This window comes from Dendrobium catenatum, unplaced genomic scaffold (genome assembly GCF_001605985.2).
Source record: "Dendrobium catenatum unplaced genomic scaffold, ASM160598v2 fragScaff_scaffold_1557, whole genome shotgun sequence".
Taxonomy (NCBI): Eukaryota; Viridiplantae; Streptophyta; class Magnoliopsida; order Asparagales; family Orchidaceae; genus Dendrobium; species Dendrobium catenatum.
The window spans coordinates 8,756,430-8,784,058 of NW_021320019.1; the positions used below are offsets into that span (position 1 = coordinate 8,756,430).

Consider the following 27,629-nt stretch of genomic DNA (forward strand, 5'->3'; position numbering starts at 1 on the left):
AACCTTTTGCTAAACTTTTAATTTAAAACTTCTTGATCAATTATATTGGTTCAATTGAATTGTATTGGTTGAAGAGCAAATTAGATTTAAAAATATTTATGTGAGTTACCGATTGAAATCCTTTCTTTTTGTAGTATAAATTTTCATTCTAACATTCTCAATATCTTATTATTTTCATGATTTTTTGGTAATTTTTTAAATTTATTGTTTAAGAAATTATAAAAATAAATTACATAAATAAAATGAGATTCGTTTTTGACATTTTTTCATGTAAAATAAAATTTATTCTTAAAAAATTAGTCCAATGAGGCGGAATCTGACCCGAACTCTGTCCCAGCCTTTCAAGAATCTCGACCCTCGAGCTCGACCTTCGAGCCCTTGATCCCGCGGATATCTGGCTCGTAGGGAAAGGCTGCGCACGCGGCCGAGAAGGAAATCCCGACGCTGCGTCGCCGCCGGCAGCGTCGGAGATCAGGCTGACGTCTTTCCGGCAAGGTATGGCCCTTTTAATCGAATTCCTCACTTTTTCTTTTTCTTGGGGTACAAAGTCTTCTTTCCTCTTCTCTATTGTCAATAGTTCGAGAAATTCTGTACTTTTGTTTGGGTTCTTTTATGTTAGATCTTCTTTTTCTGTTCCTAATAAAGGAATTTTTTTTATTGCTGTAAAAAATTGGTTCTACATCGTCGTGATCACATTAGGATTGCACAATGCCTGTAGTAGGTTGTTACGTTGTGCATCTACTATTGATTTGTTCTCTCTCTTTTTTTTTTTTTTTTTTTTTTTTTGATTGATCTTGTTATTTTTTTTTCACCTGTTATTTGTAAATCTGATCTGCCTCCCGGTCGCCTGGGGTAAATGGAGAAAAAATACTGTAGGGTTTCTAGGTGATAGTAAAGATGGAAAAATAAAAAAATAAAGAAGAGATAGAAGACTACACTAAGAAAAATATGTGATCTGTAAGCTACAAATTGCGAAGAATTCATAAATAGAATTAGTCCATAATTCTTTTTATTGGATCTTTGATGATTACTGTTGGAAACTAAAAAATCTTAATAAATTCAGGACTTGATCCCCAAAATCATTTGATAAAAGGAAAACATAATAGGATTTATTATAGGATTAAATTGGAATATTTTTTATATGATTTGACGGTGATATTCCCATCTTTTGGACATCCATGTCTCAAAGCAGCTGCATTTCCATATTATCTAGAAATTAGTTGTCCTCTTATCCATTCAGAGGCCATTTGTAAGATCCAACACCGTTGAAGTAAAGGTCTGGAGAGAGGAATCTATTTCTTTTGATAGAATATTTGTCTCCTCAGTTTGCACACTAAAGTGAGCTGTTTGCCTGGCAGCATAAATCTGATATTTATTTATTTATTTTTGTTTTTTTTTTCTAACTCCTAAATCATTCAATTTGTATTTTGAATATCCTTTTTTATTTGCTGGAGAAGTCGTCAATTTGTTACCATCAAATGAAAGATATGTCTTATGGTATCTTAAATCAGTTGATAATCGTCTTCTTTATATGACTTTTTTTTTTTGTTTTTCGTTGAATGTTTATCAGCTTTATTTCTATAGTTTTGTCCTTTAGTCCTCCCAAACTTTCGTCTTTAGTTGTCTCAAAATATTCCGTTGTCTACTCAACCCTTTTACTACATTCACTCGAGTTGAAACCTCTAGTGATTGGACTTTGAGCATAAGGCATCTCTCTTCTTTTTGTAAGTTATCAGAAGATATTTCCTTTTTCTTATCTACAATTTCTTTGTCAGATTGATTATTTGACTTTAATATCTACCACCTCATCATCTTCCTAACTTGTTATTCTAATTTTCCTCATTCATAGAAGCTCTATGAGTTATTACTACAAGAATTTCATATTATTGTTTTACCAATGATTTTCTTTGCCATATAAATCAGTTTTTTTTTTTCATTATAGTAGATTTTTGCTTAAAAAACATCCATACTTGGTGGAGCAATAAATTGTTTTTTTGTTCTAAATTTTACATGCATCTTGTTCTTGATGTTTTTTTCTCGTTTCTTTGAATGAAAAAAATTGATTAAGTTCTTTTGCAAAGTTTACCTATCTTCTATGAAAAAAATTGATTAAGTTCTTTTGCAAAGTTTACCTATCTTCTACATGCCGCAATTATTGGAAATGTGATTATCACCATTCACATTTGATGCGTGCTAATGTATATGTAAATCTGTTTTAAGGTTTGAGGGTGGTGAGGTGGCATGAAGCAAGAATATTGTTGAAAATATTAGGTGAAACACTATACTTGTTTGAATTTTGGGTCAACTTGATATAAACTCAAGTCATTTTGAGTTGAGTTACAAGCCTTATTAATTATTATTAGCTCGAAAAAATTGTTAGCCTATTTTGAGTTTAGGGCAACTCATTAGAAATTTGATTCAAATCAACTGTCATATATATGTGTAATATTTTTGATAAGAATACAATTCTATGACGTTTCAAAAATATTTATATTTATTTTTAATTAAAAATTAAATATTACTTGAAAAACCAAACATAATCATATTTTTTATGTGCTGTTTAATTTGAGCTATTTTAACTTTGCTCAAATTTATGTTTAAGTCATAATAATATTATTGAGTTATTTTTTATAATTTGAAGCATAACGTGATTTCATTTTGAGTTAACTCAGAATCAAAATTGACTCTAATTGAAAATCCAATTAGAGTTTATTTTGAGTTAGACTAAACTTAGGGGCTGTTTGGTATGCAGAATTAGCAGGGTAAAGTAATCAATTTACATGTATTTTGTAAATTAGGTCGTTTTGTTGGTTTTGAGGGGAACAAAAAGTAATTCCTCAGAAGCATCAACGGTGTATTACGACGGGCCGTTCGCGTGACTTCAAAACCCGCTCAAATTGAGCGGGTTATAAAATCTCTCGCACAAAATACTGCCATTGCCTGTCGCTTGCCATTGCCTGTCGAGGATTTGCTTTTCCTCTTCTGCATTTATTCGTTGTTGTTCTGCTGCGCGTGAAGTAGAGTTCTAAAAGAGCCGAAGCTTCTCCACCTCCTCCTGCGACGTTGTTCCTGTCGGATCTGAAGTCACGCCTCCGGCTTTCCGCGTAAGAGGTTCTTGAAAGCAAGTTTGGCTTCAATCTCTTAACTGAAGGAGAGAAGAGGCTCGGATGGCTGATGAGAATAGGGAATGAAGAAGAAAAGTTGCAGAAGAAGGTGAAAAAAGAAAAAAAATTTGAATCTATTTCTTAAGTATCCTATAGTGTTGGCGCTGTGTCTCTTTCAGCCGGCATTTTAAGCTTTTGGAAGGATGATCCATTTGTGTGGGTTGCCGGTAAATTATTGGTCGATATAAATACAGGGCTACCCTTGCGGCGCAGGAAGATTGGGAAGCTTGGCTTGGATTTTTACGTTTCGATTGGATTTCTGATTGATTCCTATTTACCTGGTCAATTCATTGTTTCTATGCATAATTGGTGAGGAGAAACCCTAATAGAGATCTGAGAAAGTCATGATGCGTAGGAAAATAGCTGTTTTTGTGTCTGGTCTGTATGGGAGATGTAATTTTCTCTGACGATTAGTCAAGACTGTCTCAAGCCATGATAGTTCTATCATAAGGTTCTGCAGGTAATGGATTGATGCTAATTTAAATCTTTTTCAGGTTTTCTGTGTATATTTTCAACTGGAATTCCTGATTTGTTTCTCAGATTTTGAAGTTTTTGAGTGTGTATTTTTATGTGCCGTTAATATGATAAATGTGATATAAATGCAGATTTTGCTAATTGCATTTTTATATTGCTATTGAGGATGCATGTCATCTAGTTTATCATGGACTTCTCTACTGTTTAGTTTTAAAAGATTTGGAAATCTGCTTGTGAACCGAGGATTTTGTCTAGATTTTGAGTTGCCTTGTTTATTTAATATAGTTGTGCATGTCATTTTGCAGTGTCATTTAATACAATCATTAGCCTTTTAGCATTTATTTGGTGTCAGCTTTGAGCATTAAGAATTCTCCTTTGTTCATTTCAGTTTATTGCACCTTTTGCCACAACTTCTAGCCATGTCACATTGTTAGCTTTCATCTGCCCATTTTCCTTCTGGATCCTTCCACACTATCATCAATACTTTCCTTGGAGATGAATCTTCTATCTAATTTATATGCCCAAATGATCGAAGACAACTTCACATTATATAGAGTTTAGTGGTTATTTTTGTTTTCTTTCATTCATGCTTGTAGTAATGAGAATAGAACTTAAAAGGCTTCGTTTGGGATGGATTTCTTCCTGCTTCTTAAAACATCTTTTTAGCATTAAAATTTTAGTTGTAACCCAATGCATGAAGCTTTTGGCTTTTGCTAATACAGAACCTAGGGTGGAGTTAATTTACTCAACCTTAACCTTATATTTGTGTAAAGATTTTCTCCATTACTCAAATTCATCAGCTTTGTATCATTAAATTTTTTTCTTTTTTCACATTCTTCTGTAATTTTAAAATATCTTCTACCTTTTGTCTGATTGCTTGTTTGTGTTGCATATTTTATGGTATTGAATGGTAGTTAGATTTCATTTACATTTTTAACATTGGCAAAATTTTAGACCATAGAAACAACTTTTTTGATGGTTCAAATCCATGGAATGTATTTTAAATGAATGCAACTTTGTTTTTTTGACCGATGTTTGCCTTTAATGCAATCTAAAATAAAGGATGATTAATAAAGTTCATGCAAAAAGTTTTTATGCTCTGAAAAGCATGGTATTCGTTTTATGAGACACATAAATAATTTATTGAAACTCCACTTAAGAAATACTTTCGACTCCCTATGTTACATGGTAAACTTCAAGAAAGTAACTTAAGGGTAGGATGTGATATGACGATAAAATTCATAATATTATGATATTATCTAGACTTAATATTCCAAGCATATCATATCATTGGGCATCCTATTGTTGATTATATGACTATCTTGATAATGGTTTTAAGATTTAGGTATAAATCTCAAATATGCATGTTCTGTATGCAATCTTGGTCATTTATGTATATGAGATGACTTTATCTTTTGATTGATAGATAATTCCTGTGATATAAAACAATCACTTCTGTCTCTAATTGAAGAAGTTAATCATATTGTCAAGATATTTTTTTAGGATGTTTTACCCCTTATTAGAAAAGTGAAAGAAAAAGAGATTTATTTTCCCCTCTGAGTTAACATTCATACATTAGATATAGGGTGCATTTGCGTGGTTTAGCTGTAATATTGAACCATTGGCACAAACTTCACCTTGGAGATGATGTACTATTTGAAATTGTTGGATTTTATTTGATTTCAGTTGCTATTAAATGATTGTATTGACATTTCACATTATATTTGTTTCTGGTTGTTTTATAAATGAGAACTTTTGGTATTAAAAGCTACTCCTTTGTGTTTCTATCTAGATAAGATTATGTGGGATTTCATTGGAGAAGGTGCTTTCTGCTGATATCCATTTTCGGGATAGTGCTTGTGCAACTATTGAAATTGTTGAAAAAGGATGGATTCTGATGATAATGTCCTCCTTAAAGGTTATTTTTTCCATTCTTTATACGTCTTCTGATGGTTTATTACGATAGTGAAAAAGTAGTAGGTGCATGTTATGCACACTGTTCAAGTGAGCTCAGAGCAAGTTGATGTTGCTGATCAAATTTTCACATGATGTGTTGTTGCTTTGTTTTTGCAGAGCATGGGTTCTGGGCCCTTTTATCTATTACTTTTAGCTTTGGATAGTAGCTTCTCTAAACTTTTGAATCCCCCTCAAATTTTTCATATGTTTGTGTTGATTCGTCGCTATTCACAGAACTTGGTGCAGAAGATAATGTATTTTTAGCGTTGTATGGAAATAATGAGATTACTGTTACTGCTAATCCATATTTCTTTACAACTATAAATATATGATGAGAGTTTTGTGCAAGAATGTTGTTATTTCATTTACTCTTTCAATGTAAGCTTGGCGTGTGATCCCATCCTTGTTTCCCAAGTGAAAAATTCTCTAGCTGCCAAATGCTCTCTCATCTGCCACCTTATAGTATCATTGTACTATCTTCACTGGTTTATATTGTAATTTATATAACGTAAGCTCAGATTTCATTTAGTTGAACTAGTAATATATGTATAGCTAAATAACTTCAGCCGGCTCAGTATGTTATTAGCTTGGATTTGTTATTGGCTGCCAACCTTGTGTTAATGCTCACTGATGATTGGAGTTTGATAATTATGATGTAGTTGAGAAGTTGAAGAATACTATTAAATTTTGAACTAACATGAAAACATGGTTTGTTTAATTCTGTATCTAGACTTATCTTTTGTAAAGATTTGTCTTTGGTGAGCAATTCAATGCTTTTAGGGTTTATCGTCATCTAAATAATTTATGTTTTAATGAACAGACTTCATGCTAATTTTTGTTGTTGTAATTCATATTTGATAGGTACATACGAGGGCAATTTTGAAAGTCAACATATCTAAAATTAAATTAACACTCAACCTTCTTGATCACATGAACGGACTTGATAACAAATTTTAATGGATATTAGGCTTTAGGTGTCACTTTGAAGACATTGAGCTAAATTGGAGTCCTAAGTTGACATGCTAAAAAGCGCTAGAGACCCAAATGTAGGATCTTATGAATGTTGCTAAGTATGGCTTAAACCTCAAGGAGCTAGATGTAATTTACCCTTTTTTGCTTTATATATGATGTATGTATGTTGTGTTTAGGGATGTACACCCTTGGCTCTTACATATATCATTGGCTCTATCAAACACTATCGTTGTCATGTCCCAAGTACTAGGTGAAAAAAGTATAGGTTTGCATTAGGTAGTTGACAACCAACGTAAAAATTGTCGAATAATAACGAGATGAATTTTTTAATGCATTGTGTTAATGCTAGAATGTTCACCGGAAGTGACATGTTGTATGGCGTGAATACCCGAGAAATGTGCAAGGTTCATTGCACCGGTGCCTTGGTGTAGTGTTAAATAGGTAAGGTGATGCAGGACTAAAAATGTTTTAGATGAATGCGATAAGAATTTGCACAATTTAGATAAGAGCAAAAACAATTAAGACTGTTAGCCCCTAATGATCATAGAAAATGTAAGAGGGGTAGCTACGCTTAGGCCAAATCACATGTGAAGAACTTAAATCATCAAAGCAATTAAGAATCTCAACAAAAAATGAATTAAGTAGTCATTCAATAAAATTCCTACGTTAACAATGAAATTAGATACATAGAAAGTAAACTCAATTCCTACGATTACTAAACAGAGGGCGAAGCACGACTCCTTGCGATTGGATCACCACCTACAAGATTAGCGGAATAAGAAGATAAATGAATAGGGGAAGAAGTTCACCCTTGTTGATGTCCGGAAACAATTTGCCATTGGACGTTGGCAAGTTGTTTGTCGATAGCTTCAGAAAGTGTGAAGATGATGCAATCCAAATATTCTTCAATGGAGTTATCGACCTCCAGGTTGACGTCGAAGAAGGTTGAGTAGAGAATGTTGACGTTCCATTGCTCGTCGTAAGCAAATCCGGAATCAAGTTCAGGATCGGACATTCATGTGTGGAAAGAGATGTAGGCGGACGGCTTATGATCTTCCCTCGTCTTGAGAGAGAGCAAACTCAAGAGACTAGAAGATGATTTGAGAGAGAAGGTGAGCAAGGGGTTCGTCCAAGATTAGGAGGACCAACCGTTGTTATAAGAGTTTATGTTTGGAGAGAAAGAAGTTTAAAATCTGAAGTTAATTCTCAGATTTTAAAATTGGAGGGATTTGGGTAGTGGTATTTCAATTTAATTCCAAGAAAAGAAAAGGGGAATTAATGGAGAGGGAGAGAGAAATAGGGTTTGAATTGTTTCCAAGAGAGAGAGGCTTGCTTTGGAATTAATTCCAAAAGAAAAAGAGGTGAGATTGGAAAGAAATAAAGGAGGTGGGGACCTTGGGGATTTTTTGCCAAGAGAGAGAGAGGGGTGACTTGAATTCTTTCCAAGACAGTAACTTGGATTTTGGAAATAATTTCCAATGGAATCCAAGAAGGGTCCGGCGGCAATAGGGTGAGGGAGGTGTGATTTAAGGAGGTATTCAATGTTTTCTTAAATTAATAAATTAAATTTGGAATGAAATATTTCATTACAATTTAATTCAAAATTCAAATAGGCTATGAATTAGAAAGTTTCCTAAAATAGAATTTATAATTTAGGTAACTATTTCAAATTCAAATATATTTGAATTTGCTCATTAAGAGAGTTACCTAAAATATGATAAGCTAATTTAGGAAAGGCTTGATGGTAAGTTGAAGATGGAGGGAAAACCAAGGGGAGGGGCCAATGGTATAGAGCTAGCCGATGGTGAGGGTGAATGGCTATGGTGGCCAGCAGCTTAGGGGTGGTGGAATCCTTGGCCGACAGCTAGTAGGCGAAGGGAAGAGGGGGAAGAAAGATAGAGAAGAAAGAACCACGAACCCAGACACTTCTAAGGTTGGTGAGTGATCTGGTTCTCTCTCTAAGGGATCTCTCTTCAATCTCTGTCAATCTCTCACAAGAACTCAAACACGGAAAAATTTTTATCATTTATTCATTAACCATGAAAAGAGAACATAAGAGCTATATATAGCCTCATACAAAGGACTCAAAAAAATAAAAGACAACTATGCCCTTTGAGCTTACACTTGACCACCCTTAAGGGGTAAAGGGGAAAACAACTAAAGCAAATACAAACATAAATAAATAAAAGACAAATACATATGACAACTTAAAAATACATCAGCATGATTGTGGCCGTAGATCGGCGGTCACGCCTTTGATTACTTTCTAGGCTCCGATGTCCCCATCACAAGGGTTCCCACATCATGGATGGATGTGGGCAAATAAGCTAGACCATGAAACTTGAATTAGAATAGGAACTTGAAATATAGGTTCTCTTAAGAGCAAATTAGTGAAATTAGTATATATTATGGTTTATAGGCATATAAATTTTCTATGCATTTAAAAAACTAAATTGGTTGGAGAGAAAGCTAAGGAGATTGATAGTTTTGGATTTAAACTTTGGTATTCTAGTAGGAGTTGTTCTAGAAATAGTGTAGATGTGATTATAAATCTGAGTTTGAAGGATAATGTTATAAAATTAATATGATTTGAGATAGAATTATAGCTTTGAAGATTATTGTTGATGTTAAGATTATTAATATTATAAGGGCTTATGCTCCTTAAGTAGGTTTAAATATATGTTTAAAGTTAAAATTTTGAAATGACATAGAAGAATTAATGCAAAAAATATCTCTTGAAGAAATAGTTTTTATTGGAAGAGATTTAAATGGACATGTTGGTAGAGAGGTATATGATTTTAAAAGCATATATGATGACTATGAGTTTAGAGCAACCAATGAATGTGGTCAGACAATATTAGATTTTGCTTTAGCTTATGATTTTATAATTGCTAATACAATTTTTTAAGATAAGAGATGAACATCTCATCACATATAAAAATGGATATAGTAAAATTTAGATTAATTATTTTCTTATAAGAAAAATAAATCGTTCAGATTGCAAATATTATAAAGTTATTCAAAGTGAAAGTTTATATACCCAGCATAATTTATTAGTTTTGGACTTTAAGATAAAGGGTTAGAATATGAAAAATAAATTGAAGTGTTGTTCTAGGATTAGATGAGGGGTATTTCAAGAACACAAATAAAAATATTTTTGAAAGTAAAATTCGAGATCTTATGATTTTATTTGTGCGTGAGAAAGCAAATGTTATGTGGAAAAAAGTAGCTAGTGATATTAAGAATGTTGCAAAGGACGTGGTAGGAGCCTAGGAGTATCAGAAGGAAAAACTCATAATAATTAAAATAATTGGTGGTGGAATCAAAATGTACAAGAAAAAATAAAAAAATTAGAAGATTTATTATAAAAATTAGTTTCAATGTAAATATAAAGAGGTCTGTAAGGAGTATAAGAAAGTAATATGCAATGCAAAGATTTTAGCTTTTAATGATTTTTATAATATATTAGGTATTAAGAAGAGAGAAAGATATATGTATGAGTTAGCCAAACTAAGAGATAGGAGCTGTAAAGATTTAGTTCAAGTGAAGTGCATTAATTGTGAAAATCAAAAAGTGCTTTAGTAGAAGTGGATATTCAACAAAGTTGGATGAGATGTTTTACTAAGCTTTTCAATGTAGATTGTGAGAATACGATTGACTTTAGTAACCTTAACACTCACGAAAATAGATAGATTTATTTTTATTGACGTATTAATAAAACTGAGGTTAGAGAGGCTTTAAAGAAAATGAAGTGTGAAAATTGTTGGACATGATGATATTCCAATAGTGGTGTGAAAATGTTTAGGAGATGAAAAAATTTTCTTGGCTTACTAAACTTTTTAATATTATTTTGAAGACTAAAAATATGCTAGATGAGTGGAGAATGAGTGTGTTAATTTCCATTTTTAAGAATAAAGGTGATGTACAAGATTGTGCGAATTATAGAGGAATTAAGTTAATGTGTCATACTTTAAAATTTTGGGAGAGAGTTATGAAGCATAAACTACGTCATGATACTAATGTTTCTCAAAATCAATTTGGATTCATGCCGGGTAGGTCTACTATGGAAGCCATACATTTTGAGGTGTGTTTTTGTACTTTGGGACTTGATTTTATTGCATCTATTTTCTTATTTTCCACTATTTTCATATATCATTTAGATGTTTTTATTGTAAGATAGAATATTGCTATTATTTACCTGCTAAAATTCTTAATTTCTCATTTACGCAATTTTGTGTCCGTGAGGCTTACGCCTCAGACCGCCTCGAGGCTTACGCCTCGCCTCACAGACGAAAACCGCCTCGAGGCTTAATTACGCAATTTTAAACCTTGGAGTAGATCTAAATCAAATACATTGAGTGTAATTTTAGTAGTAATAGATCTAGTGGGGGAATTGTGACTTTGGGTGATCAAGGCATTAATAAGAGTACACGTTTTAGATATCTTGGATCTATTATCCAGAGCGATGGTGAAATAGATGAGGATATTATTAGTAGAATTCAAGTTGGATGGTTGAAGTGGATGAATGCATTGGGCTTGTTATGTGATAGAAAAGTATCCCTCAAACGTATGGGAAAAATCTATAAGATGGTGGTGAGACATGCAATGCTTTATGACGTAGAATGTTGGCCATTAAAATAGAAACATATTATTAAGTTAAGTGTTACAGAAATGAGGATGCTTAGGTGGATGAGTGGCTTTACTCTTAGAGACAGGATACAAAACGAACATATACGTGAAAAGGTCGGAGTAGCTCCAGTGGCAAATAAGATTAGAGAGAGTTGTCTTAGATGGTTTGGTTACATAAAACGGTGGCCTTTCGATGACCTAGTTAGGAGAGTAGATGTATTAGATTTGTCTTATGTTAAGAAAGGTAGAGGTAGACCTAAGTAGACTCGGTTGAAAATATTAGAAATGAACTTTCTTTATTAGATTTAAATGAGAATTTGACTCTTAACAGGCAAAATGAAGAAAATGGATTCATGTAAGCCGACCCCACATAGTGGGATGAAGGCTTGATGTTGTTGTTGTCATCATCGTTGTCGTTAGCTCATCAGAGGCATATAATGTAATCTCGTATCTATTCATTTGCTGCTCTAAATCTTTGTTGAATGTGCTTCTTGTGGAAGCAAATGAAGGTTTTAAAATCAAATGCTGCAATGCTAAAATTTCAGTGCTGCTTGTCATTTGGACCTGATACTGAAATTTTTATGCTGTAGTATTTTGTCATTAGTTTTTTTGTATCTCAGATTAGGTTGTTTGAAATTTCTTGGTTTCCCAATTTCATCCCACATATTCTTTATTTTAATGCTTTCATTTGTTTTTCTAAAAATTGTGTTACCTTGTGATGTTTCTTACCGCAGGGGGGTCGCATACATCTTCTAGTGCCATAAGCACTCCCGAAGAAAATGGAAATACAAATGATTTTACCAAGGCTCAAAGTTCGCATGCGTTCCTCAAATCCTGTTCTAAAATGGAACTTGTTCATGCAACTCTTGAGAAAGAGAAGAAACAACCCAATTGTTCAAAATTTAAGATGGGTGATGAATTATCAAAATCAATTGCCAAATGCAAGAAACAGGACTTAAAGAAGCACACTTTGAATCATTTAGCTTCCACCTGCAGTCAAACTTATAAGCAACCGAGAAAGGATAAGCATCCTGTTCGGCTTTCTACTACAGATGCCTCTCTGGAACATGAAAGCACTTGGACTTGTAAAAATTCTGCTTGTAAGGCTATTCTCAGTTCAGCGGATATATTCTGTAAGAGGTGCTCGTGTTGCATTTGCCATCTCTTTGATGACAACAAGGACCCCAGCCTTTGGTTGGTTTGCACTTCTGAATCTGGTGGTGGGGATTGGTGTGGATTATCTTGCCACATAGAGTGTGCGCTTCAGTGCCAAAAGGCGGGGGTTGTTGATCTTGGGCATTCCATGCAGCTTGATGGAAGTTATTGCTGTGCTTCTTGTGGAAAGGTCTCTGGCATAATAGGGTAAGTATGCATATCCTTCCAGTCAGGACTCAATAAGTTTATCTGAATGTTACTTCAAAAGGTTTTTTTTTTTCCAGTAGGTTGGAGTTGCATTTTCAATGGCACTGCATAAGTATTCCTAAATGCTTGTGAATTAAAACATGCAGATTTTAACAAATGTCGCATAAAACTTAAGTTAGAACTGTTGTCCCATAAGCCACCCCCAATGGGCATGGACGGTGTTACTTGTTGCACTGTGTGAAAAATTCTATTGAAGGAAGATAATATGAATTCTCTTGGAAGGCAAGGGTGATAATTCACGTGAGCTTCAAGAAAAGACTGTAGAAGAGCCACTCTAGGAAAGAAACACTTGATTTATACTAGTCAATTTCTATCTAAGCTTGCGTCCACTTTCCAAAGCATCCTTGAAAAAATTTCACTAAGATGGCTTCTTAAATGTCGAAGCACTTAGACCTTGCACTTCTTCCCATATCGTGGGAAGATTCTTGATCTTTTTCTCGGCTAGAGATTAGCCCTCACAAATTATTCTAATAAAGGTTCCCAATAAACCATTACTAAGAGAAGTAGAGAGAAGCAAATGCTAGAGAAACTAGCTTAGTCACAAAAATAAAAGAAAATCTTAAAAGATAGAAAACTTGTTATTCTAACGTTGATTTGCTAAACCTTACAAAAGTTTTTTTTTTGTAAATAATGAAGAAAGTTAAGATAAGGTCGTAACTTTTAAAAAGGAGGATTAAGAACAATAAAACATGGAAGGGAACTCCCACCAAGTGAGCCTAAGAGCACTTAACAAGAATTATTCAAATTTATTTAAATTTGAAATATTGTTGCAATGTTGCATGATATATTAAGTTCTTGATTCATTGTATCCACTGATAGATTATCTGTTCCTTTTGATAAAGTTGAAGCAATTAAGGATTAGCTAAAACCTGTTAACATTCATTATATTTAAAGCTATCATCTTTAGCTACTTTTTAATGACATGATTTATTAAGGCGTTTTGTATGCCTTGATAATAATTACAAATTGCCCTAAATAAGTGATAATTTAAATGGAAAAATCTACTGTGTGTGCTTTTAATGATACTAAAGAGAGGCTTACTGATTGTGATGCTCCAGAATTTAATTTGAAAGAATTATTTTTATTATTTTTTAATAAACAACAAAATAGATTCTATAATTTAAAACATCAATGTACACATCTGTATTCATTCCCAAAAATCATATACACTACGTAAGATTATAACAAAAAGAAATAGAACCTGAAGAATCCTGATCAGCTTCACATTCTTGATCCCTTGCCCTGACCTGAAATCATTTAACCACATATAATGAGCTTAAAAAGTCCAGCTGGTCACTAAAATTTACAACTGAATTCAAAGCACGGTAAAGGAGCAATATGCATGTCAACAGTCAAATCATTACAGTTACATTCATATGATCATTGAATCAGTGCAAGATTAGTAAAACTCAAATGCAGTAGCAGTAGAACCTGTAAATAATAAAATACTACAGTACAAAAATTAGTAAAGTTGTAAACTAGCATGAGTGTCAAATCTATAAATCAATTGTCGTATCAGTGATACCAATCAATAGAGAAATTGGATAAAGTATCAAATCAAAACATCAGTCTTTGAAATCAAATCAAAATATCAGTAAAAACTTTTGAAATCAAATCAATATAATAAAATCATATAGGAATATACACATATTATCCATATATTTTATAACACGTACTCAATACATCACATGCTTAATATCAATACAGTGAATCAATAGTATTAAATATCATCAGTGTCTATATCAGCAACAATCCAGTAGGAGCAGTAGAATAATCCGTACAGTAACAATAAATCCGTACAATAATAAAAATAATGCCTAAAAACATGCATTTTAGTAGTCACACTAAACAAGTAAGGAGTCCTGACTATCACAGTGCTTTTGAGTGTTAGTAGATCATTGGCTCGGTAAATAGAGTCGTCACTTTTTGCCCGTCACCATAATAATCTCTTTATAACTCCCAATCAGTGTATCACGTGAATTAGTAGAGGATAACACCAAACCACAATATTTAAAGGAAAGCTTGTCGGCCCACCATCCTGTATTGGTCAATCAGTCTCCAACCAATAGGTCAGTCAGTCTTTACTTGTTTGTTTCACACACGCATATTATTATCACAATATTATAACAGTAATAGCGACCAACTATTACTCAAGCACATATCCACATCTATTTTCAATGCATTGCAACAAATAATGTATAATTAAGCTTAATTAAGAAGATGTCTAAATGTCATAATGGTAGAAAATAAGTAATCCTATTTGGAAAAAATGTACATTTTCAGAAAATTACCAAATTACCAGGAATTGAATAAAATAATATTTTTAAGACTTTTATTGTACTGCACTACTATTTTTAGAAATCAAAATAAATTCTGAGGTAGACAAAAATCGTTATATTTTCATAATCACTTAGTAAAAAATTTCAAATAAATATTCAAAATGCTCATAATCACGATCTCTATAACATACAAAAAGTTACGCGGTGAAAGTTTTGTCAATAAAAAGTTATTCGCATTTTTCGGTAACGAAAATACAAATTTGGGCGGGAAAATACTAAAAACACAAAATCTTTAAAATCAGAAATAGGGTATAGATTCCTTACAGTGAGACGAGAAAATCTTTCAACTGGCCTGAGGGACGAAAATCACAACGCGGCCTCCAAATCTCAAGCTTTTCTTTTTTCTCTTCTCTTTCTCTCACATTTCCTCTTTTCATTTCTCTGTTTGCAGAATTCTTAAGGAAAAAGGGATTTAAAAAGACTTTAAGTGACTTGAGATATTTTAGAATATAATAGTAATATAATATTATATAATTCAATTAATCAATTTCTTTAATAGAAAATTTATATAAATCAATTTATGACATAAAAAATTACTGAAAAATATTTATAAAATAAAACATGTTATTTAAAAAATATAGGTGAAATTGGTTGCAAATCAGACACATAACGGTCTCGAAATTCTCACTTGTACCGACAGTTACAAATTTCTTAGGGATTTTTTTCAGTGCCCAAAAAATACAAAAAAATTTGTGCAAGTAAAATACTACGATCAAAATACTATAGCGAAGACGGTTTATGATTTGGAGTTATAATGACTCCAAAAAAAAATGATAAAGTCAAAATACGGGCTATTACACTAATACACTTACTCGTAGACTATTTAATTTTATGTAAGTTTGTGACGTTTCTTGTGATGCTTCCGATAAAGGAATTGGAGGGGTGAGTCGAGATAGACATCTAATTGCGTATGAGAAATTAAATGATAAAAGATAGAAATATTTTAATTATGATATATAATTTTTTTGACTTTGTGCAATCACTTTGATATTGGAGGTATTATTTGTTGTCCAATGACTTCTTTTTAATCAAGCTTTAAATTATCTAAATTCTTAAAAAGAAATTATGATATAGGCATGCAAATGAGTTAAATTTTTATAAGAGTAAACATTTGTACTAAAATTTGTACTGGAATTGAAATTAAACCTATTTATGCTTTAACTAAGGTGGTTGTTATTTTACACACCATGTTGGTGATAGTGCTTGCTTTGATCATATTAAATAAGACTGGAAATCATAAGGATTTCAATGAGATCTAATTTGTTTTCAATGCTTAATAAGGATTTTATCATTTAGGATCACTTTGTTTTAGGGGAACTAAAATTTTCATGTTCGCCACATCCTTGATGGATTTTATTATCTTTAAGTAGTGCTACCTAGTATTTTGGTTGTAATAAAACTGCTGCTATCATTAAGGATATATTTTACTAGCTAAGATTGAAAAGAGATGTTGCACGCTAGATTTATAATCCATAATTTGCTAAACAGCTAAAAGAAATAAACATAATATTGGGCTTTACTCACTATTGCCTATTGCATGTAAACTTTTGGAGGATATTAAGTGAACTTCATTTTAGGATTACCATGAACTCTAACGGAAAATGATTCTGTATTTTTAATTATTGATCTCTTTTAAAAAGGGCTCACTTTATTCTTATGTTTTAAAACTCTTGATGTGTCTTAATAAACAAAATTATGTTTGGATGGAGTAATTAAACTACATGTATTACTTAAAACGATTTTATGTGACAGATGTAAAATTTATGAGTTGCTTTTAGAAATCTCTGTGGAAGAGAAATAGGAACCCAACTAAAGTTTTCAACTATTTGTTGTCATAAATTGATAAGCAAATTGAGATAGTTAATAAGTTATGGGTGATCTGTTATGCTACTGATTAAAGAGCACTCATCTAATTAAGATTTGATACTACTTATGTTGACTTTGCATAAAATTCATTTGTTAATAAGTCTACATGCAGATCTTATTGATTTTCCTGTTGAGTCCATGCTTTGTGAATTTCCACAATTAGTTACCAAACATATGCATAATCTCCATGAAGATAAATTGGTTTATTATGCAATTAAAAAAACTGTAGCTGATATGAACATAAGACATTTGAAATTCAAGCTAGATGATAAGATAATAGTGCGTTCTAATTATGAAAGCTTTCCTATGAGAGCCTTTAAAACATCATTTGCAAGAAAAACAAAATCATATAAAATTTTACGTTACATTAGGATGAATGCTTATAAACTTAATCTGTAGAAGCAGCCATATCAGTCTAGTCATCAATATATTTGATTTTTTTTATGAACCAGTAATTGATATTGTGAATTTTTCTTTCATCGCATCTCCTTATGAATTCACTTCCAACATCTTAGAAAGATTTACCTATCTTGTTCCTGAAACAATTTTAAATGATGAGATTATATCCATAACTGATTATGGATTTTAAAGATATTTTATAAATTAGTATGATTGACTTATTTGTGATGATACATGGATTTCCTCCAGGAACTGTAACAAATATGCTCTAATGACTTATTTGACAAATATAAAATGCTCAATTCATTGGAGATAATTTTTCCAAGTAGATTGATTTGTTGGAATTATAAGTGTATACGCATTGTTAAAAAAGAAATTGAGGTGAATATTATGAGTTTTATATGTATTTTTTTCTAGTTTATTTTGTTAAAAAAAAAATGTTTATGTTGATCTTATTGAGAACTGTTTGTATTTTCTAGTGCTTTGATCACCTTAATAGATTTTGTTTACTGCTGCTAGTTATTTCAATTCAGTTGTTGAATTTTCTAGTTTAAATGCTTGCATTCCAAGTTTCAACACAAAACCAAACCTTTGTTTTGTCTATCCACTGATTTGGAAATTCATTGTTGCTAACCTTGGGTTGTGCTAAATGTCTTTCCTTATTGACTTGTTGTTTTGCTCCTTTGTGACAAACAATGTAGCTGGTTTGCATATCTGGCATTATAGCTATTTATGGTTGCTACCCTCTTCATGTTTCCTTTTGAAATTGTTTCCTTCCTGAGATTGTAGCTGTGATTAATTATTAGGTTCATTTTTTGGCAAGGCACTACAATAAAAAATCACTAATTGCTGGAATGGAATTTTAAAAGCTGAAATTTTACTATTTAGCTGAAACTATAACTGCGCTGTTCTGCTGGAATTTAAATGTGTTGAATTGAAACTTGCATAATTAGGTCAAATGTGCTGAATTGGAATCACGTTTGATCAAATTTACTATAATATGAATTTCTATCACTTGCATGAATTTCAATTGTGTTTTTTACTTGATTCTTATTCTAGTAAATAAGTTCTTAGGTCATTGGTGTATTGTCTGAAATGATTTATATCATATTTTTTATTTTCATAAAAATAATTAGTAGTTTTGGAAAAATTGCTTGTGTTCTGGAGTGCTTGTAGCATGGTTTTTTACATCATCTTTATGTGTGCATTAAAAGGCTTAGCCCTTAGGGCATCTTACATTTGATTTAGTGTCAAAAATTAAAATTTTGTCATAATATCAACTACAAGTTCGGCTCAATATCAAGTTGATTTAATATCAACAACAAAATACAATTCTAGAAATCTTGTAAAAAATGGAGGGAATGAACTGAAATTTTTGGAAACTGCTCATTCATAAACTAACAAACAAGAAATTTATTTTAATGCTCTACATGCGCATGTCAATTTAAATATTATATCATGTAAACTGTAGGAAAATTAATGATGCAGGACTGAATGATCAAGTCTTGCAAAGAGAGATTTCTTGCTAGAATTTATTAAAACGCAGCAACTTAAACTTTGCAAAACAGTAAGAATGGTAGGCTATTTGAATTAGAAATATGTGAAGTTACTTGAACACTTGCATGTAATGGCTTGACATTGCAAAGGATATGATAATTGAGACATAACTCATGTAAATCAGCACAAGCACAACATTCAACAAAGGACAGTGCAAGTGAGGTCCTTTCTCTAAAATTTAAGTAGAACTAAGAGTGGATAAAATAACAAATTTGCAACGATGTTACCAAGAAGGAAGGCTAACCAAGTATCTAACTAAGAGGAGAATAATTAAGAAGAATGGTTTAGATACTTAGCTCAATAATAACGTAGTTGGGATTCTTGATGGCTAACTTCATATACTTGCTTCTCTTGCAAAATGCTCTTAGATTTCTATGGGATTCATCTTTGATGTTGGCTGAATTTAAATGTAAATGCTCACTGTTTTCTCCTTTGAGTGTGACTGATATGAGAGAGAAACGTAGTTGCTGGGAGAAGAAATGAAATAGAAGAGGGAAGGGGAAGGGGTCGGCCAGCTTGGGACAGTGGAACGTAGACAAGGCGACATTAAGTGGAGCTTAGGGAATTACTTGGGAATTAATGACATCACATGGGATTAGGGAAAAGTAATTAAGGGAAGTTTGACCAATTAATTATAAGTTTTGAATTATAATTAATTGTGCATAGATAAGTGGGGGAATTAATGTTTCTCTTTAGAAGGGGAAAAGTTGAAATTTACTGAGGGTTACTTGGGAAGATGAAATGTGGTTTGGAAATCTCACAAATTAAATGAAAATCCGAATTGATTTCCACATTAATTATGCTTGGGAATACCAAAGGTTCAAGTGCATTTAATGTTGGAATATTAAGGGTTGCAAGAGAAGATGAAAGAGCATTTGTTGTTGGTGGTGAGACAAAATTTTGTGGACTGTAGGGGCTGCCAGTGGAGGTGGGAGACGCTTGCCAGGTGCAGGAGATGGGGGTTGGGCGTTTGGCTAGATAAAAACCGAGAGCCCAAAGGCTGTTGGGTGATGTTTTGCCTTCTTCAAGGACTTCTCACGCTCACACAATCAATTCTCCAAGAAAACAAGATCACACAAAATTAGAATTTTATAACATAAACATCCAAACATTACATGAGGGGGGTGGAGCCATATATATAGGCCCAAACAAAGGGAATAACCAAAAGACAACAATGCCCATGACACATCACATAAGTTGAGGGCAAAACAGGAAATAAATAAAAGACAACAATACCCCTCAATAACAACCACAACATAAACAACTAAGAGGAGCAAAACAGGGAACAAACTAATAACATAAATAAGTCTCATACAAACAACAAAAACTAGAAATAAAAGGACTCAATCACGGGTGTAGATCGTCGACCTTTCCTACGATAAACTCTACGTGGTCCAATGCCCTCATCATTCTCCCGGGGTGGAAGAAAACTCGACCCTGTCAAGTAAGCAGTGCGTGAACTCTCGTACATGTCCAATAAGTCTTGATCAATCTTCTACAGCTCCTCTCTATCAAGCCAAGTATCTTCCGTCTCTGGTTTATTCTTCCATCTAACTAGATATCTATGTTTTCCTCCATCCTTGGTAGAGATGATTTCATCATTCAAGATAGTGTCAATTCTATTCGTTTGAGTTGATGTGGGTAATTTTGGAAGTGGAGGTAGGCTAGGGTGTTCACTGAGTGGGTTCACACAAGGCTCAATAAATGGATTTGATCTGTTAAAATCAGGGCCCTCGTAAGCTACTAGATCCTCTATGTTGAAGGAGGGACTTATGCCAAATTCTGATGGGAGATCCACCACATAAGCGTTGTCGTTAATCTTCTTTATCTCCTTGAATGGTCTGATACTCTTAGCATGCAGTTTTCTAATAGTCCCTTTCGGGAACTGTTTTGGACGAATCCGAACTATCACATAGTCCCCAATTTCAAATGTCCTGAATCGTTTCTTACTATCAGCTTGAAGTTTATAGGTTGCATTGCTTTGATTAATTCTAGAGAAATCTCTTTATGCAATTCATGCATATGGGATGCAAATGCAGATGCTGACTCACTAACTCTGGACATAGGATTCATAGGGATCAAATCTATGGGTTGCCTAGGTTTAAAATCATAAACTATTTCAAAAGGACTTAGGCCCGTGGTGCGATTCACAAAATTATTGTAGGCACATTCAGCAATAGACAACTTAGAATCCCAGTCTCTTATATGTTCATCCACTTATTTTCTAAGGAGATTTATTACATAGGCCAGATCTGTTACATTTATTCTCCTAACCGAGTCATTGGAAGGTCAATATTTTATGTGACCAAACCATCTAAGCCGACTCTCTCTAATCTTATCCGCCAGTAGTGCCACTCCAACCTTTTCACGTATATACTCATTTCACATTATGTCTCTAAGAGTACAACCACTCATCCACCTAAGCATCCTCATCTCTGCAACACTTAATTTTATGCTGCTTTATGGCCAACATTCTGTGCCATAAAACATTGCAGGTCTCACCACCATCTTATAGAATTTTCTATTAAGTTTGAGGGGCATTTTTCTATCACACAACAGACTCGATGCATTCCTCCACTTTACCATCCAACTTGAATTCTACAAATAATATTGATGCAGACATCGGCACGAAGATTTGGCGCATCTATCACAGGAGGCGTCGTAAATCGACGGTTATAATTTAAATTGTTATTTATGAGTTATTTTCAGAATTTTAGCTCTTCTTTTATGTTATTTCCTGTTTTACCCCTAGGTTAGTTTATGTGAGTGTTGTGGCCCAATGAGCAATTTTGTAATTTTAAGTTTTTCTTATGTTGTGGCCTATATATAGGGCCTTAAGCTATTGTAATGATGATGAAGAATTGATATTAAAAATTTGTGTCCAACAATTGTGCTCTTGTGAGAGGACGATAGTGGGATTTCTATGGAGAGGAATTGGAGTTTTCACCAGTCGCAGGATGGGTCCGGGCTCGTGACTTGAAGTCCCTTGGAGAAGGTCAAAGCATCACCCGTCAGTCTTCGGAAGAATCCAAGGCTCGCGATTTTTATTTTCTATCGTTTATTTCTATCTTTCATTTTATCTCTTGTTTTTATTCCTTCTTGTTGTTTCTAGTCGTTTATCTTCTTCCTCTACCTCCGTCCACCATCGTCGTCTCCATTCTCACCTTGCCACTGGCCCCTTGGTGGTCTCCTCTCCTTTAATGCTTCATTAAGGGATTTGATAACATGCTATTAATTTTGGGAAGAGTTTCAAAATTTCAAATTCAACAAATTTGAAATTTGAATTCTTTCCTAATTTATCATTCTATTTGTGGAAAGTTACTAAATCCATTTTATTTGGATTTCAAATTCAAATAGGATTTATTTGTTTCTTTCCTAAATCCTAATCCCAAATTAAGTAACCACAATTGAGTGCATTAAACCCATATTCCCCTTTGGATGCCGCCGGCCCACCTCACCTCCACCTTGGCTTTAATTAATATTTATTTCCCTAAGCTAATTATCACTTTTGGAAACAATTTCAATTCCCGTAACAGTTTTATTCCTCACATCCAAATCCTGAAATCTCCTTTTAATTGCTTCCATTAGTATTATTCTCAATATTGGACAGTTTGAGTTATTTCCAAATCACAGAATTCTTATTTGGATGGAAAATCCCACGTCCCCACCTCATTTAATTCCTCCCCAACTCTTCTTGGAAATATTTCCAATCTCAGCCACCTCTCCTTAGCCGAATTCTCCCTGGACCTTTATTTCCTCACTATTTTCCCTAATTCATATCCCAGATTTACGGAATTGAATTTTCCCTCAGCTTTCCTTGTATCCTGCCGCCCCTTCTCCTCTCTAATTCATCAGATATTTCTATTCGTTTTCACCGTCTCCCTCCTCCTCTTAATATTACCTGCTTAAAACTTTCTCAGGTTTTGAATAAGAAAACCTGAAGAAAATCCTTGCTTGGAAACAATTCAGAACCTTATTATCCCTCTCCAAAACTGCAGCCACCTACCTTGCTTCCAACGCCTCCCTTTCAGTCGTTCTCCACCACAGCGTGAAACCATCTGTTACCCCTCCAAACCTTGTTCTCCCAAGCACTGAAATTCGGTATTTCTCTCAGATTTTGAATAAAAATCTGAGGCTGTTTTCAGATTTTAAGAGAAGAGGTGTGGAGCTTGCAACCTCTCTCCTACCAAAAGAAAATCTGAGATTTTTCTCAGGTTTTGGGCAAAGAAGTCCGAATTTCCTTCAGATTTTGGAGAGGTGATCCTCTCCCTAGCAAAGCCGTTTTCCGTTCTACATCAAATATCCCCATCTATTTCACCATTACTTTGAACAATAGACATGAGATATCTAAAATTTGTACTCTTTTTAATGGCGTGATCGCCCAAAGTCACAATGCCCTACAAGATCTATTACTATTAAGATTACATTCCATGTATTTGATTTTAGATCTACTCAAATGAAAACTTTTAGACTCTAAGATTAACCTCCATAATTCAAGATTTTCTTCAACTCTCTCTAGAGTCTTATCAACAAGAAGAATATCATCAACTAAAAGTATACACCAAGGTACATTATCTTGCAAATGTCTAGTAAGAACATCTATGACTAAAGCAAAAAGATATGGGCTTAAAGCTGATCCTTGTTGTAATCCAACTGAAATAGGAAAATACTTGGTCAAACCACCTTGTATTTGAATACAAGAAACAACACTTGCATACTTATCTTCAATGACTTGAATAATATAAATACTATTAACTCTTTTTTTTTTTCTAGAACTTTTCATAACACTTTTATTGGAACTTTATCATATTGCTTTCTCTAAATCAATAGATATCATATATAGATCCTCCTTATTTTATCTATGCTTCTCCATCAAACCTCTCAATAAATGTATAGCTTCCATAGTTGACCTACTCAGCATGGATCCAAATTGATTTTGAGAAACATTAGTATCACGTCATAACCTATGCTCAATTTTGAATATTTTTTGCATGATATTTTACTCATATGAACTCTAGAGCGGCTAACATCCTACATTTGTTAAGTAGCATGCTACTAATTACTAAATAGAGAGCTCAGGCCAAGCTCAATTGATCAAGTTGAATATGAACTTAATCTTTTGTGTGCTAGAATTGAGTAATAACTTATAATTTTTTTTAAATTTTTTATTAACAAAATTTTAACCATATTTAACTTTTTAAATTGATGCTAGATATTTAAAGCGCAATGTTGGTTTGGCTTATGTAAAAAAGTCTACTAAAATGGCAAAGCCTTTGGATCTCCTTTCTTTTCTCTGGAGCGTTACTTTATCCACATGATTCATCATCGTGATCTCTTAATCTAAAAACGTGTTTACTACACTTGAATAACTTTGTTAATCATAAAAATGGAAGTGTATGAATTGATCAAAACAATTTGAAGCTCAGCTAAGATTGCCTTGATCCAAATGCTGTTCACCTGAGAAAACAGTTGATATTGAGATTGTTGCACATTTGCATTTACAAGTCATTGAACAGCAGAAAAATGATCGCAGTATTTAAAAAAAAGCTGTCCTGCTACCGCTGAAATCCTTTTATTCATATGTTTATAGTTGAGAAGACTATTAAGCCTATCTATTTTTCAACTTCTCATGTACATAGGTACGAAATTACCTACAATAATAGGTTTAACTCAATATCAGGTGCTTTGTTTATGTTCTGGGGACTTGCATATTGCATTTTTTTTGCTTGACTTGATTCAAGCTAAGTTTATTTCATGTTTTATCACCAAAACGGATACTAAGTTTGATGTACTTTGATCTAATATTGATTTATTGATCAGAAAAAGGCTTTTAAAATAAATACACCTAGAAGAATCTACATAATTATTACGTCCTCACTGGATTAAATTTATAATTATTTTGTTAGGATGCTTCATCAACATATATGACAGCTCATCCATGTTGAACATCATCATCATCCTCATCCCAACTTCTTAAGAGTCACCTCATTTAAATACTTTTGAATCACTGTTCAACATTTTAGCATTGCCTTGCTACAATTATTTTTTTACCATTTTAGCATTAACACCCTCCTCATTGCCTTTTTTTTCTCGATTGTGCATCCAATTAGCCATCTCACTCCCACTTTTTCTGCAGTGGTATAGTTATTCTACGCTTTGACGTTCGCCACATATATTGGTTGTTTGGGCCTTTTTTTGTTATTTTCTCAACACCTACAACGTGCAGAGTAGGACTATATCCAGTTTATTATCATTTTCCGTCAAGATACTCTCTATAGAGCAGCTGATAGGCGCCTCTCCTTTTTGAGAAGTATGCCAAGTAGTTATACTTTTGCCCATCTTCCCAATTCAGCCAATCGACTTTGATTTCTCTATTCAACCCATATATGTTGCAGAAAATTGTTTCATTTCCATCAAATCATGTCGGTAAAAATTGCATGTAAGAGAATTTATTGTAGAGAAAAAGATCACATAAAATTTATCTTAAAAACATCAAAGCTAAGTTTGAATTGATGGTTAGCAGGACCATGAAACAATTTCTAATATTAAACAGAATAATCGGCAATAATTGTAATGAATAGCTATAGCTTGCATGGGGGCTTGAGTTTCAGACATTTCAAAGTTTCATATTTTCTTTCTAGGGGATTTATGTGCACTCAAATATGGGAAAAAGAAACATAATATTACATCTGAAAGCAAATGATAGCATTCAGCTTTAGTGTTGGTTTCTTGGAGAAACTCTCGGACAATTTGGCTAAGAAGCAGGCATTGTAATGCATATATAGCTCTACAAATATTTGGAGTCGTGGTGATGCCTTTTGCTTCTTGCAGATGCTGGAAGAAGCAGCTGGCAGTTGCAAAAGAAGCTCGCCGAGTAGATATTCTTTGCTACCGAATATATTTGAGTTACAGGCTTCTAGATGGTACTTCCCAGTTTAAAGAATTGCACAACATTGTAGAAGATGCAAAGGCAAAACTGGAGACTGAAGTTGGTCCCTTGAATGGAGTGTCGGCCAGGATGGCACGTGGGCTTGTAAGCAGGCTTCCTGTCTCCAGAGATGTGCAAAAACTATGTTCGCTTGGAATTGAGAAGGCAGAAGAGTGGCTCAAGTCTGCTTGTTTCTCAGTTACAAAGCAAAAAGGTACACTTCCAGGAACTTACCGTATTTTTCGAGTTTTGGCTAATTTATGGCCTTTAAGTTTGAAGAATGTTACCTTATCTTGCAGATTCACTTCCTGCTGCATGTAGATTCCAATTTGAGGAGATAACATCATCTTCTCTTTTAATTGTTTTAAAAGAACCATTCTCTTCGGCACCTTGTGCCATTAAGGGTTACAAGCTCTGGTACTGCAAGAACAGGGATCAGATTTACCAGAAAGAACCTGTCATAATCCCCAGGGCACAGCGAAGGATTCTGGTTCCAAACCTTCAGCCGTGCACGGAGTATGCTTTCCGGATTATTTCCTTCACTGTAGAAGGAGATTTGGGCCACTCTGAAGCCAGGTGCTTCACCAAGAGTGTGGAGATAATTCACAAAGAAACGGAGCAAGCTGGTACAGAAGGGTGCTCATCAAGTGGCAAGAGAGATTCCAAGGCCCCGCATACTGGGTCATCTGGATTCAAAGTCCGAAATCTGGGGAAGATTTTACGCCTTGCTTGGGCCCAAGAAGAGGGTTGCTATGATGAGTTCTACAAGGATGACCTAGAAGAAGAATCCTGTGATGGGAGCGGTGCAGTGAAGCCTGACAATGGTGAAGAGGATCAAGCAGAGCCCTTTGTTGTCCGTCAACTTGATTTGAACGTGGCATCAGTTCCTGATCTTAATGATGATCTGCCTCCACCTATGGAGTCCTCTCCAGAGAATGGATGCACTTCACAGAAGAATGGCCTTATAAGGTCAAACGGTAGTGGAGATTCCCAGACTTATGTGATCAGGGCGGGTGGTGAAATCCCAGCTGTTGAGTCTCACCCAGATTGCAGAAAACTATCACAACATCGACATGATGAAACCTGCGATGGCGACAGCACTTTGGTCAGCGGGGCATCCCTCAGATTCTCCCATGATTCTGGTCAGCTGGATGACAACTATGAATACTGTGTCAAGGTGATAAGATGGTTGGAGTGTTCGGGGCACATCGAGAATGCCTTCCGCATGAAGTTCTTGACATGGTTCAGCCTCAGGTCCACCGAGCAAGAGCGCCGGGTGGTCGTCACATTCATTCGAACCCTCATCGAAGAGCCTAGTAGTTTGGCAGGTCAGTTGCTGGATTCCTTTTCTGAGATTGTTAGCTGCAAGAGGTCACGCAATGGCTTCTGCAGTAAGCTCTGGCATTGACAATAGACACTTTGATAGGAAGCTTACACTTTACTAACAAATAGTGAGCATCGGCCTTGGAGGTAAACATCAAAACTGCTTCAACTTATGGTTCTGCCTATATTTCCTAATTGTGATTGTTTTTCCAGTAGTTGCAGCCAGCGGTCCTGGAAGTAACAGGACAATTTTTTTTTATATATATAATTTCTCTAGAGCTGGGCGCTGATTGATAGTCGATTGATGATTTGTATTTCATTATATTTTTCAAATTAACGTGTGGCCACTCATTTTCTGTCTTTTTTTGCTATATCTTTCTGTGTATGACCTTTTGAGAATCACAGTGTAGTAGCAGTTATAGCTTTGTTCAGTTCAAAGCCATTTACATCTACATAAGTGAAATTCAAAATTATTGCAGGGAGTAGTAGGCTCAGCTTTTGCAGTATTTTATTGCTAGGCTACTGGCAGTGAGTGGCTATTATTTTCTTATTGTGGCTTTTTCTATCAATTGCTTTGAGACTCTCTTGATGAACAGCTTA

At 33.9% G+C, this 27,629-nt stretch overlaps 1 protein-coding gene across 2 annotated transcripts; it reads left to right on the forward strand.

Annotated features, from left to right (window-relative positions):
- The first annotated feature begins 315 nt into the window (after positions 1 to 315).
- LOC110113557 (VIN3-like protein 1) lies at positions 316 to 27,508 on the forward strand. 2 transcript variants are annotated; one of them, XR_002305162.2, is made up of 6 exons: positions 316 to 495; positions 5,431 to 5,556; positions 11,930 to 12,557; positions 25,610 to 25,920; positions 26,006 to 27,176; positions 27,243 to 27,508. XR_002305162.2 is itself a non-coding variant. In XM_020846192.2 (5 exons), the coding sequence occupies exons 2-5, from the start codon at positions 5,526 to 5,528 to the stop codon at positions 27,112 to 27,114; spliced, it is 2,079 nt and encodes a 692-aa protein (XP_020701851.1). In that variant the 5' UTR covers positions 316 to 495; positions 5,431 to 5,525; the 3' UTR covers positions 27,115 to 27,508. The 2 variants fall into 2 exon arrangements, 1 of the variants encoding a protein (XP_020701851.1); XM_020846192.2 differs by having other exon boundaries at positions 26,006 to 27,508.
- The last annotated feature ends 121 nt before the right edge of the window (positions 27,509 to 27,629 follow it).